This window comes from Pseudonaja textilis, chromosome 6, assembly GCF_049901715.1.
Source record: "Pseudonaja textilis isolate UNSWEBS1 chromosome 6, rPseTex1.2, whole genome shotgun sequence".
NCBI lineage: Eukaryota > Metazoa > Chordata > Lepidosauria > Squamata > Elapidae > Pseudonaja > Pseudonaja textilis.
Window position 1 is genome coordinate 12,084,993 of NC_141995.1, and position 18,038 is coordinate 12,103,030.

At 40.1% G+C, this 18,038-nt stretch overlaps 1 protein-coding gene across 12 annotated transcripts in view; it reads left to right on the top strand.

The window, feature by feature from the left end:
- The window catches only part of AFF1 (ALF transcription elongation factor 1), a 171,851-nt gene that overhangs the window by 71,169 nt on the left and 82,644 nt on the right, over window positions 1–18,038 (top strand). For all 12 annotated transcript variants that reach the window (XR_015744051.1, XM_026698324.2, XM_087935881.1 and 9 more), the window contains 2 exons: window positions 13,677–13,797; window positions 15,383–16,255. Coding sequence is in view for 11 of the 12 variants with exons in the window: in XM_026698324.2 (XP_026554109.2) it covers window positions 13,677–13,797; window positions 15,383–16,255 (994 nt within the window). In the remaining variant the exon portion in view is untranslated. The remainder of the gene's footprint in view (window positions 1–13,676; window positions 13,798–15,382; window positions 16,256–18,038) is intronic.

The window sequence follows — 18,038 nt, forward strand, 5'->3', positions numbered from 1 at the left end:
CTGAAGGCTAAGTAATTAGTGCTAGGAAGTCACTACAGGTAAACGAACTCAGCTACAGGTAACTGAATCCAGGCATTTCTTTTAAAACTGCACTCACTGCCATAAAGACAGAGGGCTACATATTTGGCAAGTCCCAATGGGAAAGAACAAGTTAGAAGATTGAAATTAAATTGAAGTACTCGAGGAGAATATTTATCTACCTGCCAACTTGCCTCTTCTTTTTTTTTAGCCCTAATTTGTAACTCATCCAGTTACAATTTGCTATATAAGTTTGGGAAGGCATCAGAGGTGTCTGTAGCTTGTGGTCAGCAAAATCAAGATGGCTGCCATGGTGTGATTGACACTCTGCCCAATTTCTATAGGTGTAAACATGGGCAGGGCTTTGCTCAAATGATTGTAGCCACCATCTTGGGCATTTTTAAACCAATGCCCTGTGAACACGTCCGAAAAATACTACATTGCTTTCACTTGAATGGGTTATTTTTTTTTCTGAGAATTTTGCATATCTCATATTTAAAAAGAAAATGCCTTCATTGTCAAAGGACCAAAATTTGTTTTACCATTAACTGTTTAGCTTTTATGAAGACAGTTCTAAGAAGCTTTCTCCCTTGTGTATGAGGATTTTTTTTTTAAAAAAAAGCAAATTAAAAAAAGAAACAAGGGTTTCAGAGAGGTTTTTTTTTTAAATGAAAGTTCTCCAAAGTGTGTGCATGTGTATACATTATTTCCGAACTAAGGAATTCTCAACGCAAAACTGTCTTCTTGGCAGAACGACAAGGTTTCATAGCAAAATTGCAATGCTTCCAGATAGATGAATCTATATGGAAATTATTTATTGAAGACAGAAGTCTTTTTCACAAAACGTTCCTGTGATTATCGTTAGAATATTTGGAGCATTATAGTACATACCTACCTTGTGGTATGCAATTATTTTTATTAATAGTCTTGCTTCAGTGCTTTCACAAATGAAAGACAATTGTTTTTTCTTTTGGCAGTTTTTCTTTTCTTTTGAGATAAATGCGTAAATCAAAAAATACTAGTTTAATTCTTTTTTTATTCATATTGATGTAGTCTCATTGTTTTCTTTTTCATAGTTTCTTATTGTTATCTTATTTCTATTTTGTCTACACTCTTTAGATTTTTCCCTTTTCATTGTTGTAAGTTGCCTGCCACAGTGAGATAGGTGGTGAATAAATATAACAGATAAATATTAATAAATAAATAATTTGCATGACTTAAAGTTCCAATACAGGTAGAAGTGAAAGACCAGGAAAAAGTATTACGGTAGGCATACTAAGAATATATATATTATTAATTAACATATAAAATGTATTATTGTAATCATATATATTATACCATATAATTATATATCGTTAATTAAACTTGTATGTTGCCTTTCAATGACTCTCAGTGGATAATAATATTATAACGTATAATATATATTATCATTAATTAAACTTGTATGCTGCTGACTTTCAATGACTCTCAGTGGATAATGTAAGGACTTTTTAAAATTAGACACTGTAAAGAGGTTTAAAAAGATAACAAACTATTGTCGCAAAGTCATAATAGCGAGGTTGGTGGGCTCATTTGGCATTTGACTACATATCATTGCCATTCTTGAGTGATTGTTTCCTTCACCCAGCACATAATAGCTGCCATGGGTGATACAACCAGTTAGAAAGCACCAGTTCACAAAAATGCAACCTGTCACACAAATATCTCCGGATACTCCTTTGCATTCTTACTTATCTTTGTTCTTTTTTTTCCATTTCAATACTATCCATCAAGCTGCAGCTGTCCATTTCATTTTCAAGGATGACTTTGAGTCACATGAGAGGCCCGGTAGTATTCTTAAAAATAAAGGCACCCCCCCCCCCGGTCCGCCCACCTAACACCACCACATTGGAGACCTCCCGAAAGTTCTGGTGAACTTTGCATTCATCTGTTAGATTTATTGTTTTAAGTTGAAGTGAAATTGTATTTGCGATCTTGCTCTCCCATCTCTACCTCCCTTTGGATGGATTTATAAAAAAAAACTTCCCTTAATTATGCAAATTATCTTGTGTGTATGTCTGATGTATTTATGTGTATAGATGGATGGATGGATAGATTCCCAAAATTAAAGCAGAGCAATGGATTGGGCTAGGACCATAACTAACTTTTATTGAATGAATTATTAATTAATTGGAAATTAGAAGTTTATAATTGAAGAAGCAAAACAAAGTTTTGAACTTTAGTGTTTGAAAAGAGATTCCCGAGAATACCATAGACAGCCAAGAAAGCAAACAATTGTGGATCACTGAACGCATCAATCCAGAGACCTCATTCAAGGCAGAAATGACCAGGTACAGATCATCATATTTGGGACACACGTGAAAGCCCAGCCCCCTTAAGAAGTACCCAATGCTGGGGAAGGAAAGAGAAAAGATGGATGGATTCCATTACATCAGTTATATGTACCGTGCAGGAAGATCTGAAAAGTCGCCAGAGTCGAGGGACAGATTATCCTGGAGAAAAGTCCTTCCACGGAGTCAACAGAAATGAATACTGCCTCGATGACATTGATATTTATTAATTAAAACTAATTTTAAAAAGATGACTTTGATATTCCATTAATGAAACTCAGATGTTACAATTACTCCCAATTTTCTTTTCCTGTCACATTTATAATTTTAAAAATGTACATGTTGCCTGATTTACCAGTCTCTGCACCCTAAACCTAGGGGGCCTGAAATGACTTCTTTGTTTATTTTTTCATTGTATATATGGCAAGGGTCTCCAACCTTGGCAACTTTAAGCCTGGTGGACTTTAACTCCCAGAATTCCCCAGCCATCCCTGGTATATGGCACCCATCTCGCCATCCAAAGTGACTCTGGTTGTTGCATGCAGACTAGTTCCTCAGTGAAGGACCTGTGCTATAAACAGAGGCTGATGCACAGAGCTGGCCTGCTTCTTCTTCTTTTTGTTGTTGTTGTTGTTGTTGTTGTTCTCATTCCCTTTGGAAGAATCCTCCTACACTTAATAGCTGCCAGACAAGTAAAGAGTGGGCAAGCTATTTTGTTTCCCCAATACAGCATCCCCAAGCAACAGCAATGTGGGAAGAAGCTCCTATTCAGTACCCTGTCAGTCACTGCAGCCTTTAAGGATGGAGGTGACCTGGGGAAGGAGGAGGGAGTGGAAGACAAAAGAGTGACAGCCCTGTAAATATTTGATCCCCCCCCCCAACTGTCTTATCAAGTTGACTGCTTGCTTCAGATTTTTTTTTCTTTTTTTGTTGTCTTGCACCTTTGATGTGCTAATTAACCCTCCCCATTTGACTGAATGTAAGCACATTCCATTCTTTGTATTCTGCACTCTCAATTCTCTGTTTTGTTTTTGAACAGCCCTGCTGAGATACAATATATTTTGTTCCTTAAACCCAGCATACTGATCCAACAAAAGATAAATCCTTAAAAGCCTACTCCATGAGTCCCAGGCACAATGCTTGGAGATGCCTTCCTGCTTCTGAGATCCACCACCCCTCCCTCAAATCAGTCTTGTCTCAGTTTTAATTATTTTGCACATTGAACAGTTAAACATTACCGGTTCCCCTTTCTCTCTCACTCAGCCCCCCGCTAGGATGGCCCTCCCTCCCCCTTGTTTTTGGCCCTTATACCTTTTCAGACAGTTTACTATCTGCAAAAGCTTTAGGCCCCAATAGAAAAAGTGGGTCATTTCAGAGATGTATTAAGATGTTTGGATTTTGTCTTGTTTCTTCAGCTCAGCAGAACAACACCGAAAGCTTCCAGTCTCTGATAAAATTTCATTTGAGTCTGCAGTCTGTTTCCATTTTCCTTCTATAATAACTAAATTTAAGTGGCTTTAACCTCTGACTGCGCTCTCCTCCCTTTTGATTTATACCGGGTTGTTTTTTTTCTCCTTCAACTCACCGGAAGAAGAGATCTAGGAAACAAAAACATTTTTGCACTAAGTTTATAAAAACTTAGGCTAGTGTAATCTTTGTTTTGCTCTTTTTAAAGATAATTCAGCCACTTGTTTTAAGTACTTTAAGCTGGTGTTTCTCCGTGATTTACATTTTTTGTGGAGAGGTGGCCCTTGCAGGCTAAACAAGATCCAAGCTACGCTATTGCTCAATCCAGGTTCACCAGCCAGCCTTTTCCGCACTATATGCACTTCCTTCATTTACAACAGGTTGTGAAACACTGAACTTTCTCAGTTTTGTTCATCAGAATAGAGCTAGGAGGGACCTTGGAGGTCTTCTAGTCCAACCCTCTGCTCAAGCAGGGGACTCTATACCCGTGATGGCGAACCTATGGCACGCGTGCCAGAAGTGGCATGCAGAGCCATATCTCCGGGCACACCAGCCGTTGCCCGTTGCTCTTCTGGGTTCTGCTGCACACATGCATGCTGGCCAGCTGGTCTTCGTGTGCACATGTGCACTAGAAACCAGAAAACCAGAAGCTCAGCTTGTTGTTGTGTGCATGTGCGCCAGGGTGCTGCTTTTCCGGTTTCCAGTGCTCCCCCAGGCATGTGCGTGCACTCCCGTTTCAGCACTCACAAAAGATTTGCCAGCACTGCCCTATACCATTTCAGACAAGTGTCTGTCCAGTCTCTTCTTTAAAACCTCCAGTGATGAAGCACCCACAACTTCTAGAGGCTAGCTGTTCCACTGGTTATTTGTTCTTTTAGGAAGTGTCTCTTTAATTCCCAGTTGCTTCTCCTTGATTAGTTTCCATCCATTGTTTCTTGTCTTGCCCTCTGGTGCTTTGGAAAATAAGTTGCCCCTCTCCTCTTTGTGGCAGCCTCTCAAATATGGGAATATTGCTTTCATGTCCCCCACCCCAGTCCTTCTTTTCTCTAGACCAGGGGTCCCCAACCACCGGGCCCCGGGCCGGTACCGGTCTGTGGATCATTTTGTATTGGGCCGCAAAGAATAAATAATTGTGATTAAAATATATATAAAAATACGTTTTTGCTTCCGGGTGTCTTATTCTGAAAGACAACCACTTCTTCCCTCGCCTAACTTCCGTGCTTGACTCTTTGGCGCGTATTTATCCTGCATCAGCAGTGCAAGCTAGCCCTCGCAAAATGAGCCAGAAACAGAGTTCACTGGAGAGTTCTTTTGGGAAGGGTAAACGAGACAACGATGAAGCCATGAAACCATCAAAACTGCGCCGCCACATGGAGACAAAACACCCAGCATTGATTAAGGGTTTTGTTATTGGAACCTTCACGCCCCTACCCGGTCCTTGAAAAAGCGTTTCTACGTGAAACTGGTCCCTGGTACAAAAAAGGTTGGGGACCCCTGCTCTAGCCTATCCAATGTGTTATATGTCCTATATCTACATAACCACAGTAAAAGGTACCTTATACCTCAAACAATCCAGGAATACCTAGAGGGCATTTCTTAATCTTGCTATGCCAAGATATATCCATCGACAGTGTAAGGAGAGGCTCTGCCAAGCTGCAGTGAGAGAAGAGCAGTGACCTTGACTGGTAAATGAAAAGCAGCAGGATTGGAGGAGAGCGCCAACCGTCCAGGGAAAGGAGACTGAATTCGCAACTGCATCAGACACTTTGCAAATATTTGAAATGGTGACTTCTCATTGCCAGAAGTCTCTCCATCAAGATTTCAGTAAGAAACAAAATAGGAGTTTGGATGATTCCTAGAAGTTTGGACGATACATAGCAGGAGGGATTTTGATTTCTTTTTCAAATAACCCTGGCTTTTCTGAAAAGATGGAAGGAGTGGTTTTGTGTAATCTGACAACAGTGCTTTTCATGGCAAGATGTAGCTTGTAGTGAGAATTGATCAAGTTTGATGGTTTTCTGCTGTTACATGCTTCTGACCCTTCCGCAGGAAAAGCAGAGGTGGCCTTCAGCAGGTTCTCAACCGTTCTCGAGAAACGGTAGCAGAAATTTTGAGTAGTTCGGAGAATTAGCAAATACCGCCTCTGACAGGCCCTGCCCCCATCTATTTTCTGCCTCCCAAATCCCAGCTGATCGGCTGGGTCTTCTTTGGTTGCCCTGCACAGGAGAATGGAGCTGGAAAGCAGGTTAGTGGAGTGGGGACAGAATGAGAATTTTGCTGTAACCTTCCCCCAGGAGTGGAGAGGGAATGGAGATTTTACAATATCCTTCCCCTGCCACGCCCACCAAGCCATGCCCACAAAACCAGTAGTAAAATTTTTTGAATCCCACCACTGGGGAAAAGGTGTTGTGTATGAGGTCAAAAATACATAGCACATGTGTTTGTTTCCTCATGACATCTCTCTCTCTCTTTTCTTCACTGTGGCAAGAATGAAACCAATGGCCATTGGTACAAGTGGACACAGAACAAAAATTATACAACAATGTTAAAATCATGATGCCCTTTTATCATAACATCACAATGCCCTTTATGGCATGAGTCCAGGGTATCTGAGGAGCCATCTGGCCTCAATGGGATTGGTCTGTGTCACTCACTCCACCGGAAGAGGCCTACTTCACATCCCACCTGCCAAAGAATTTCAACTGGGGCTGCGGGCAGAAGAGCCTTTTCTGCTGTGGCCTTTGGAACATACTTCCACTGGAGGTGAGGTTGGCCCCTACATTCCTGGCCTTCCAGAAGAACCTTAAAATCTCTGCCACCTGGTCTGGAGCCCTGATAGGGTGTTCTATGCGAGGGGTGGCTGATGGGAGAGAAGGTCCCTATCCCCACACCACCTGTCTTCCTGTGTTTTTTTCTTTATTTAATTTTTCTCAATTTTGATCATTTTGTATTAGATTTTTATTATTCCATATGCCGCCCACAGTTGCTGAAACAATATGCAAAATGAAGATAAAACTAATCATTACAAAAAATAAAGCTTATAAATAAATAGATTGGGAATATAGTAGTATCCCAAATTAACTGTAGGCTGGGGTAAAAAACTGTATTTTAAAAGTTTAACAGCATTGCAGTATGGAGAGTGCCAGACACACTTCAGAAAATTCTTATTTCGCAGTAGGATGCTGCTCCTAATGGCTACAGTTCAGTTTTCCTCACTGACCTTTTGACATTTTAATTTTAGTACTTGGAGTAAATGACAGACTAGTTTTCTGAAAAGCAAATTAATCCTTCGCTTAATATGCCTCAAGCCTACTGTACTATATTTATGCATGTGCCACAGCTGTCAGTTTCAGTATGCTAAAATATAAGGCGTAAAACACAATTTTGAAAAATTGCTTCATTTGGGTATCTGAAAGAAAAATGAATTGGAAGGCTTTATTCAGTATATAAAACAAAAACGTGTTGTTATGCAGTAGTGCTTCAAGGTTTTCCATTAGCCAAAATTGTTTATACAGAAGAATTAACAGTATATTATTATTATTATTATTTTATATACGGTCATGCAATTACAGCTTGTGAATTCAAAAATCAAAGTGAAGATATTTCCATTTGTTTTCAGATGAACATCAAGCCCACTTATTTTTAAGGGATATAATTGAATGTGGTCTAATTGAGCTTTTTCTTACCTTTTGGAAGATGTGAGGGAATGGGGGAAGTTAATTGTGTTTCTTTCTTATTTTAGTATGGCCGCTATATTCTAGACACAGTAAAGCTTTGGCTTCATTACCTTTTTCTATCCATAATTGTCTTGAATGCAGCATGGTAGTTGCAAGGTAGATATTGGAAATATATCCAGGCAGAGACTTACCCTATTTTGCATAAGCAGGGTCTAGGAGAACTTGCCATGGCCAACACCACAGCCATTTCACCGCGACCAGTCTGGTGTGGCCATCCTACCACAGCCAACTCCCCCTGTGACATTCCCTGCGGAATGACTCAATGCAGTAAATGTTATCCGCCACCATTTCTTCCACATTATTTTTATTTTTACCAATGGAAATCATATCGAAGAAACAGTGGCAGATAACATTTATCATTTTGAGTTATCCCATGTAGGTTGTCTCGTGGCAAGATGGCTGTGATGATATGGGGGTGGGGGCGAGTTGGTCCATTGTGGTTCTCTCTACCCCCAGTAGTTACTTGAATTAAAATTTGAGGCAGTAACTATATCCTTTCATAAATAGCACATCAGTAATATTCTTCATTTTATCCTGGAGAAAAATCTTATTTGTATGGTTGCCAAGAGTCAAAAGTAACTTTGTGGCACATAATCATTAAGAAGCAAACAGGCAGTGAATTTAAACCAATCTTGGCTTTAAGATTGTGGCTAATTCATCTGTAGGGCCCTTCTATACTACTTTCCATCCCAGTTGGGTTAGCATTACTATTTGTGCCGTGAAGCAGTTAGTTCATTCAAATTTCAGCCCTCAAATGAAAATAAGCAGTGTTCTTTTTCCATATTTGCTTCTAAGTTGAAAACCCCTGTCATTTAAAAGCAGAAAATAGTTTCTTTGCCTCTGTGCAGTCAAACTGCAGCCTTTTGGTGGCTTGAATGGTTGCAGTTTCTTCAATTCCATACCATCTAAAATTGGCATAGTACAGAAAAGCATTAAGTATTCTCCTGAGAAGGCTGTTTATAATAATGCTAGTGATTTGTACATATTTGCTGTGGGTGTGCCATTTTGTGTAGATTGAGTTGTTGGATCTTCCTCTTCTTTCTCAGGGTGAGATATCTTGAGAAATGAGTTTCAGATGTGATCAGTGAAATATCTATAACTGTGTCCCAGCCAGTAATATATTACATCCAACTAACAATCAGTTTATATGCTATTACCCTCATTTCTATTGCAGATGATAGCAATTCTTCTTCACCAGTGGAAAGGTTATAGTAGATGTTCCTTATCTAGCCTGAATTCAGGTGAATTACTTACTTTCTTCTCTAACCAGTTTATATTGTTTATTTAGTGTATGGTATCTACAGAAGTCATGCAATCGCTGATATACAAATTTAGTTTAAATAAAGCATCAGCTCACACAGACACACACACACACACACACACACACACACACACATATTATCTGGAAAATACAATATAGGAGTTAATATATTAAATTAAGATGAAACCATAATAAAATCACCGTAATATGGAGCCATAGAATTGCAAAGGGGTGGATGAAGAGCTGTGGTGGCGCAGTGGTTAGAGTGCAATACTGCAGGCTATTTCTGATGACTGCCAGCTGCCTGCAGTTTGGCAGATTGAATCTCACCAGGCTCAAGGTTGACTCAGCCTTCCATCCTTCTTAGGTGGATAAAATGAGGACCCAGATTGTTGCAGGCAATATGCTGACTCTGTAAACCGCTTAGAGAGGGCTCTAAAAGCACTCTGAAGCGATATATAAGTCTAAGTGTTATTGTTATTGCTATGTTATGATTCAGTCTCTAAAGAAGCTAATCATCTAACTGCTTCTGATGTGGACTGTAATAAACTTCCTATATTAAAAATACCTAAGTACCCTAAAATGAAAATGAGAGGAAATTGCTCTAGCAAAAGAATGTAGATTCTATTCCTATCGAATTCTTATTTTATTTTTTATAAAAAAGTGGAATACTTACCCAAATAGCACATAATATTCTTTTCCCCCAAATACCTTCTCCAAGATTGCAGTAGAACATGGGGACATGTTTGTAGAGAAAGATTGAACGTTTGGTGACCAAAAAGATACGCCTACATTCTAAATGCCCAACTGCCTGCCTGATCTTTTGGGGGAGGTGTAGAAAATAGATGATTTAAATGAATGGATCAGATTTTGTGGAACAAAAACTATCTTCATTGATAAGATTCTCCCAGCATGAAAATCTCACCAATGCCTCCCAAGTTGAGATACTGGTAGTTCTGCTAGGAATTTTTTTAGAAATAATGACAGTTGAAAAGCACTGATATGTAGTGGTTAGAGCAGCTTTCTAAAGGAAAAATAAAGCTCTTTATGGAGTCCACTTTCAGTAGTTATGAATTGGACAGTTTTATCAGCCTAACCTCTATATTATGGAATTATTATCAAGAGAGGGATAACGGAGGGCAGATGAATATGCAGAAATTTTACTTCGGGTAACTTTGAATAAACTTTGCCTATGAGCTAAAATTATTTAATGATAACTACAATCCCTGTTTACCCTCACTGTTGATAATTCTGTAAAATTATATGCCTTCATGTAGACACAATTTGATGGACAGAAAATACTAAAGCCGACTGCATTCATTAATACAATATTGATCTGTTAGAAAGGGCTGTAGGTGTGAGCGGTGTGGTGGCCTAGTGGTCAAGATGTTCGCCTCCCACTCGGAAGGTTGAGAGTTCAATCCTAGGTAGCAGCAGATATTTCTCTCCTAGGGTGCAAAGAATAAATATCTGCTGTGAACTCTGCTTGGCATCAGGAAGGGCATCTGGTTAGTAAATGCTCAGGTCCATCCAGTCACCTTAACTCTACTCGCAATTAACGGATTACAGGGTCGTGAAAAAGGAGTGTTTTTTAAGGGCTGTAAATGGCACTAAGAAATTGGCAAGACGTCACTTCGCTGTGTTGTAGTGGAAACATTCCAGATGTCTACTCAGTGTAGTGTCTTAAGTATGAATTTAATCTGATACCAACCATTAAAAAAAAAAACCCATATAATCTACTCTGTAGGGTTAGGCTGAAACTAGGACATGAGATCAGCTTTCCTTCCCTTCTCCCCAGCCTTTAATTGCAATCGTAACCATAGATGTTACTGAATGCGATAAGATCTGGGAATCCTTATTGATTAATTTACACCTCTAAAATGGGTAAAGCTGCCTCCCTTTTCAGTCAAGCTTAATTCTCATAACTACATGGATATCTTTTTCCCCTAGGCAACGTTATGGAATTGGGTTTTCTACTGTCTTTTCCAAGATTTTAATATTTCCTTTTAAACTTTTCAGTCTAACTTAGCCACCCATCCTGTTCATCTGAATCTGTTCAGTCTTTTTTTTCCAAGATCAGTCAAGGTTGGCCGAATGCTGCAGTATTAGCACCACTAGGTGTTGTAAATTAATATAGCTAAAAATATTGAAAGCAGAAGAAAAGTACAGATCAGATTGTGGTTCCCATAGAACCATGCCAGGTTTCTTACATAACCTTGTTTTTCCTGATATTGCATATCTGTCTTTTCTTCTCGTTGTGGATAAAGGGTTGATTTAAAGTATAAGGTTCACATATATATCAACATTTGGAGGCTTTTTCAATTAACTTGCTTGCGCTAAAAATGATTGAAAAGACTGCAGCTCCTTTCCCCTCTACCCTGCATGTAGTAAAAAAAGCACATTCAATCCAATGATGAAAACCGAAAGAGGCCATTGTTTGGGGAACAGGATTTGTTGCAGCTTTCATGATTTCTGCAAGAAAAATGCTGACAAACCATGGCCTTTATGTTGCGGTAGGAGCTTAAGGAAACACTGAAATTTCATTATGGTGGGTGAAAACGGAGCCTCTGTTCAGAGAGCAACCCACCAACATTTGCCATTTGTTATCCAAGTGGTCAACATTTGCACTGGGAGGAGAGCTGGAAAACCTAAACACTGAAATATATATATATTGAGGGAGATTAAAGGAGAGGAGATGGGATATATAAGGCCATACAGAAAGATGCCCTAGGGCAGGGCTATCCTGCATGCATTTTACCTGTGCAATGTTCCCTCCCCCTTTTTTTAACTGTACTAGAATCAGTGGTGGGGTTCCAAATGTTTTCTTAGCAATTCTATGAGAGCTCGCAGGGCTCACAGGCCAACCTCTGTCTGAACGCTGGTGAGCTGATCCGTTTTTTAGCTCAGCTGAGGCACGGCAATCGTCTCTGCCACGTGAGCTAAGCTAAAAAACAAGGGAATATAGGAGAGGTAACAGCGGGGGCGGGTGGGCGGGGCCAGTCAGAGGTGGTATTTGCCGGTTCTCCGAACTAGTCAAAATTTCCGCTACCAGTATACCAGAACTGGTCCAAAGCAGCTGAATACCATGTCTGAATAGAATATCAATCAGAATAGAGCTGGAAGGGCTTCTTCTAGTCCAACACCCTGCTCAGGTAGGAGACTATGCCAGGGATGTCAAACTGGCTGGATACGTCACGCACAGGTCTCGCCCACCCCGGTTCCATAAAGGCAAAAAACCAAAAGTCACAATATGTCCCATGACGCAATTGAGTTTGATGCCCGCGCTCTCTATACCATTTCAGACAAGTGGTTGTCCAGTCTGTTCTTAAAAATCTCCAGTGCTGGAACACCCACAACTTCTGAAGGCAAAGCTGTTCCACTGATTAATTGTTCTGTCAGGAAATTTCTTCTTAGTTCTAGGTTGCTTCTCCCTTTGATTAGTTTCCATCCATTGTTTCTTATCTTGCCTTTGGGTGCTTTGGAAAATAAGCTGATTTCATTTTCTTTGTGGCAGCCCCTCAATTACTGGAATACTGCTATCATGTCACCCTTAGAATAATTTCCCTTAGAAGGGAAAATGCCAGTTCATTCGGTCATGGAAAACCCCGATTTAGGGAAATTTCAGAATCTATTTCTTTTTGCTTAATCTTTTCTTAAAGATTGGAAGTAGAGCAGCACTTAAAAGTGACCTTTTGTAAGTTAAGAGAGTAATAACTATTTTTTGTGAGCATGTAAATATGCGGGTATTTAGCCTTCTTGGATATTCTTGTGCCTTAAGATAACAAAGACAACTGTTGTGAAATTTGTTAAGGTAGATGTTGAAGTTGTGTAAGGTTTAGAAAAGCCAAGAAGCTGTTGCATATATCATAACATTCCTTCCCTCTACCCAATTGCCTACCATGTGAGACAAGTTGTGTAAGTTTCAAACCTGAACTGGATCTTGTATTGCTATAGTAAGCAACTCTTCTTGATTCAGTTTAGAATATTAACCGCTTCCATTCACCCTGTGAGCGTGACAGCCAGCATTCCCTAAAGTGTGAATCCAAAAACTGGCTGAAATGAAGATCACCATGAATAGATATGCAACCTTCCTTCAAACTTACAAAACCAATTGAACAATGACTTGGTAACCTTGGGAAATACAGCTATCCAGAGTCTTGCTATTTTCCCCCCAAAGGTTTTTCTGCATATCTTTAATTATCACTGCACCTCATACAACGAAATCAAACACCATCTTCAGTGCACATCATGACCATGACCATGAAAATAAACACACACATCCTTCACCCTTCACACATTGAACCAGACACCACACCAACACCACACCAACACCACACCAACACTGCACTATACAGTAGAATTCAAAAGAGCTACTGCCCTGGGATGGAAGCTGTTTTTCAGCCTATTTGTCCTTGTTTTTATTATTCTGTGCCGTCTGCCAGATGGTAATAGTTCAAAAAAAGGGATCCCAGGATGAGATGGATCTTTGAGAATGTTTTGAACTTTCTTAAGGCAGCGGGAGCTATAAAGCTCTTCCAAAGAGGGGAGAAGGCAACCACTGATCTTCTGGGCAATGACATTAACCCTCTGGAGTGCTTTCCTATCTGCCCCTGTGCAATTGGCAAGCCATACAGCTGTGCAGTAAGTTAAAATACTCTCTATGATGCAGCGGTAGAAGGTCACCCGTAGTTTTTCATTCAGCTGTTGTCTACCTGTCTGTCCATAGATATGCGGTGCTGTCAAGCTAACCGTTAATGTGCAAGTTTCCTGAGTTGCTGAATTACCCAACTTCCTTTGAAATTCTTAAAAAATGTCAGTTGAAAATGTGTTGCTTTCATGATGAAATGCTTGTTCTCCCAACAGCTTGTACAACGAAGAGAGAAATTTGCTCCGCATTCAAGCAAAAGAAAGGCGAAATCAGGAAGCTCATCAGGAACAAGAAGCGTTCCCTGCAGATATTCCCCTTTTTGGAGCGCCTTACAAGGTATCCATAGCATATCTCCATTATATCATAGAGCGAGCTGTTAGTTTTTACATGTTGCCTCTTTCAAGAGGATTTGAAAGTTAGATTCGGTCTATCTTTCATGCTAAGCCAGTGTGGTTTTTGTTTTGTTTTATTTTGAAATACACAGTATGGGTAGCTTAAGCTTTTACAAAACTGAAGACATTCATCCTAGTAAACCTCCCATCTTGACTATTGCAACGTGCTCCACATGGGCCTGCCATTGAAAAGCATCCGGAAGTCTCAGTTTGTTCAAAATGCAGCAGCTCATATGGTTTTTTGCAGATCCAGGTGTGCACATACATAATCTCTTTTGCGGGTTGCCGATTTGCTTCCGGGTGCAGTTCAAAGCGCTGGTTATCACCTTTATAGCTCTACACAGCCAGGTTTATCTGAAGGACCATCTCTTCCCCTGGTTACATCCACCCGACCCACTAGACCAGAGGGGCAGGGAATGTTGCTGGTCCCCTTTCCTAAAGAGGTACATCTGGCGGAACCCAGAAGAAGGGCCTTCTCCATGGTGGCTCCCTCTCTTTGGAATATCAACCCTGTGGAAATTAGACTGTCCTCACTTTGATACGCTTTCTCAAGGCCTCGAAGATCTGGTTTTGCCAACGGGCCTGAGGAACCCAGAGTGGGATGGAACTCATGAAATAGCTTGTTTGATTGCCTGTTGTCGCCGGAGGTGGGAGTGTTATTGTTTTCACTCTTTTTATATTGAGTTTGTTTTTTGTTTTTGTAAGCTGCCCACAGTATCTGAAAGTAAATGGGCAGCCATATAAATTATCTAAATACTGTAAATAAATAAATGCCACCTTTTCAGACCTTAGTATCGCTGCCTACCCGTGATTGTGGTAGCCATTAAGTTCAGTAACATTTATATCTATTTTATTCTTGAACCATTCATTCATTGGCCCAAAGTCCAAACAATACCTCACCTCTAGCCTTTCCTAGTTAAGAAGATAGTTTACTCCCTGCAATTGCAGTTCAATGTAGACCAATGATTTATCAAGTTAACTTAAAATTAGCCTTTCCTTCCACCACCACCACCCCACCCCCCATTGTGGTCAGTGACTACAAAAGATATGCAATACTTTTTCCAAATGCATGGAGTATGCACTTTTTTGTTGTTGCCACATAGGTATTAAGGTACCTATATTTAGACTTTATTTAATGTGTGGTGCCATTTCTCTTCCATCTATTTTTGGGTTATTGCCTCAAAAAATAGAAATAACTGTCTGGGACTCTAATACTCTCCTCTCCCTTAACAGCAACATGTTAAAAAGGCTCAGCATACCCTCAAAGGACTGCTGGGGGAAGTGGAGTAATTTTAGTTGCATGACATTGCACCTTTGCACAAAGAACAATGCTGCAAGACATAGTTTGCAAGTTCTTAGAAAACCTGAACTATAGTTGCAAATTGATCAGTGAGCTCTTAGGCTGATGGGCAAGCAGCTGTTCGGGTTTAATTCATAGCTTCATACCTTATTTCTGCTTTTTTCTTGCTCTTCCCGTTTCTTTTTTCTTCACTGCTTTTTTTTTTCCTTGGCATTCTTTCTCATTTCAGAATAACAAAGCCGATGAATTGTCTAGCCGAATTCAGAAAATGTTTGGCAATTATGAAGAGATGAAAGAGCTTATCGTCAACCAGTTCTATCAGAATTTCATAGGGATTCCTACAAGTGTCATGCCGCTATTCCCCCCGCCTAAAGTAGATCGCCCTCTCTTTTCTGAAAAGACTGGCGCCCCATTCCAGAACCACAGCCACCACCGCAAACACGGGGGACCTCTTAGCTCGGACGTTCCGTCTGTAGGCAGCTCCTACCCAAAAATTCACTCGAGAGTGGAGCCCGCCTCACAAAGCGCCAGATTGCCTAGCTACCAGAAGCCAGGTCCCGCAAAGAGCTGCAAAACTGAAGGACTACAAAGTGGTCGATGTCAGCCGAAAAGTAAAAAGTCCACTGAAAAAGCTACTGTACCTGAGGCACGACTCTCCCTTATGGAACTTTCTCCCTTGTTGTCTACATTGTCTTCCCCTGTACCACCTCTGTCCCCTCTACATTCCGACCAGTGTGTCAGTTCCAGATCCCTCAGCAGTAAGATCGAAAAGCATGGGCAAAATAGCTCCCCATCCCAGGAGCTCCTGACCAGCACGCGTGATAATGAAAACGAGGACACTTCGACTGCTACTGTAGCTGTCAGTGCTCAGCTTTCCAGCCAGACATTTCCTTCATCCTTATCAAAAACCAGTGCAATACAACAGAAACCCACTGCCTACGTTAGACCAATGGATGGCCAAGACCAGGCTCCAGATGAGTCACCTGAACTCAAGCCACTGCCAGAGGAATACCAGGAACAGCCCTATGGGAAAATAACAAATTTAAAAACCAACATCAAGACCAACTTACCCAAATTGAAAATACCCGCGGAACCAATTGAGGTCGGTGTACTAGCTGTGTTCGGTTTGATTGTGCGTTGGCCTCAAAACTAAACACAATTATTTGTATAATTAACATCCAATCATAGGCTGTGTATGCGTTTTTAAGTAGGACGGTAATCAGCACTGAGCGTGCCCCATGGAAGCTTTCTTCATGGAGCTCTTAAGGTGAGAATCAGTTGCTACTTAGTGCTAGTGTGGCTCTATGCACACAATAGTTCACCTTACCACAGGATGCATAAACTTAGGAAAGACAGCAATGTACTGCTCGTTTTAAGTTTTAGTGAAGCATCTTCTTCCACCAGGAACTGAGAATGAGACAGTTTGTCGGGGATTCTGGGACTTGTAGTCATAATCCTCAATAGGATAATATCTATATAATAGGTGTGTTTCTGTATCTGTTAAAGGATAAACGTTGACATATTTTAAATAAGGGCCGATGGCGGCCGAGGGCAAGGTCTATTATAATTTTGTTTCCCAGAATTTTAAAAATTGTCATCTTAGCAAACTTTCCTGTGCTCACTATACTGTTGTGTAAGATGGCCACTTCTCACTGAAGTTTCCGTGTGTGTGTGTGTGTGTGTGTGTGTGTGTGTGTGTGTGCACTGCTGTACTCATTTTTCTTTTTTTCTGTTGGGTGGCATCTCTAGTAAATAGTAGGATTCAATTGGCTGTCAAGTTCAGGCATTGTTGTTGTTGTATTGTCAATAATAAAAATCTGGAGTTCTATATAGTATTAGGGGAATTAAGCATCAAGCACTTACAAGCTTCCTCAATATTTTTCTTTTTAAAGCCGGATAGTTTTGATCTTGTTCACTTACTAGAACAAGTCTCTCCCCACCTTTCCCTCTTTCTTACTCAAACCACACCATAAAAGAGAGTTAAAATAATATATTAAAATGACTGCTGTGCTGTTAAGCATTAGTGATGAAGAATATTAAAGAAACAAAGCAGCTGATAAAATTAAAAATCAGTAGAATTATTTTTCAAAAAGTGTTTGCAGAATCAAGCATTTTGAATTAGTAATGGAAGGACTGTACGGCAAAGCTCAAATCTGTCTGCCAGAGTTGTCATTAACAAGGAAGAATATGTGCTCGGCCTAGGTTTGATATGGAGCTAACTGTAATTGACTTGTATACTATGGAGGTTTTGCTGGAAAACAGTGCACAAAATGCCATTCTGCCTCCACTATGTGTTCCTTTGACATCACTTTTTTTTTTAATCAAATAATAACTAGCTCATTGAATTTTTCAAAGCTTGTATGTCACTTGCAGCTGTGAATTAACTGTTGACGGGTTTTCAGCTCTTGGCAGCACTCAAAAGTGAAGCTTTTCCAGCTGAACACAGGAATTGTCTTTCCTATTAATCTATTGTGGAGAATTGTGTTATGAATCGCTTTGTACTGCAGAAACACTAAATCTGTGTCGGTCTTCTGACTGCTTGAAAGGCTGACATTTCTCCAATTCTGGTATTGAAGTAGCCACACATTTGGACTTAAGCATGTTGTAATACAAAAGATAACTTCATTGGGAAACCTAATTTATTTTGCTCTTTATAATGGAGGAGTCATTATAAAATTATCTGTTTCTGTTATGTTGGAATGTTTTCTAAATAGTGAGAAAGTTGTGCAGTGAAACCTGGCAGCTTGTTGAGATCAATAAGACCATCCAGTTTAGAATTTTCAGACATACGCAAAGAATGGAGAATTTAGTACAAGAAAGTTACATTCTGTTTGTTGGCTGTAAATATAGTTCCCTTAACTTTAGATTGAGAGAAATTGTGTTTT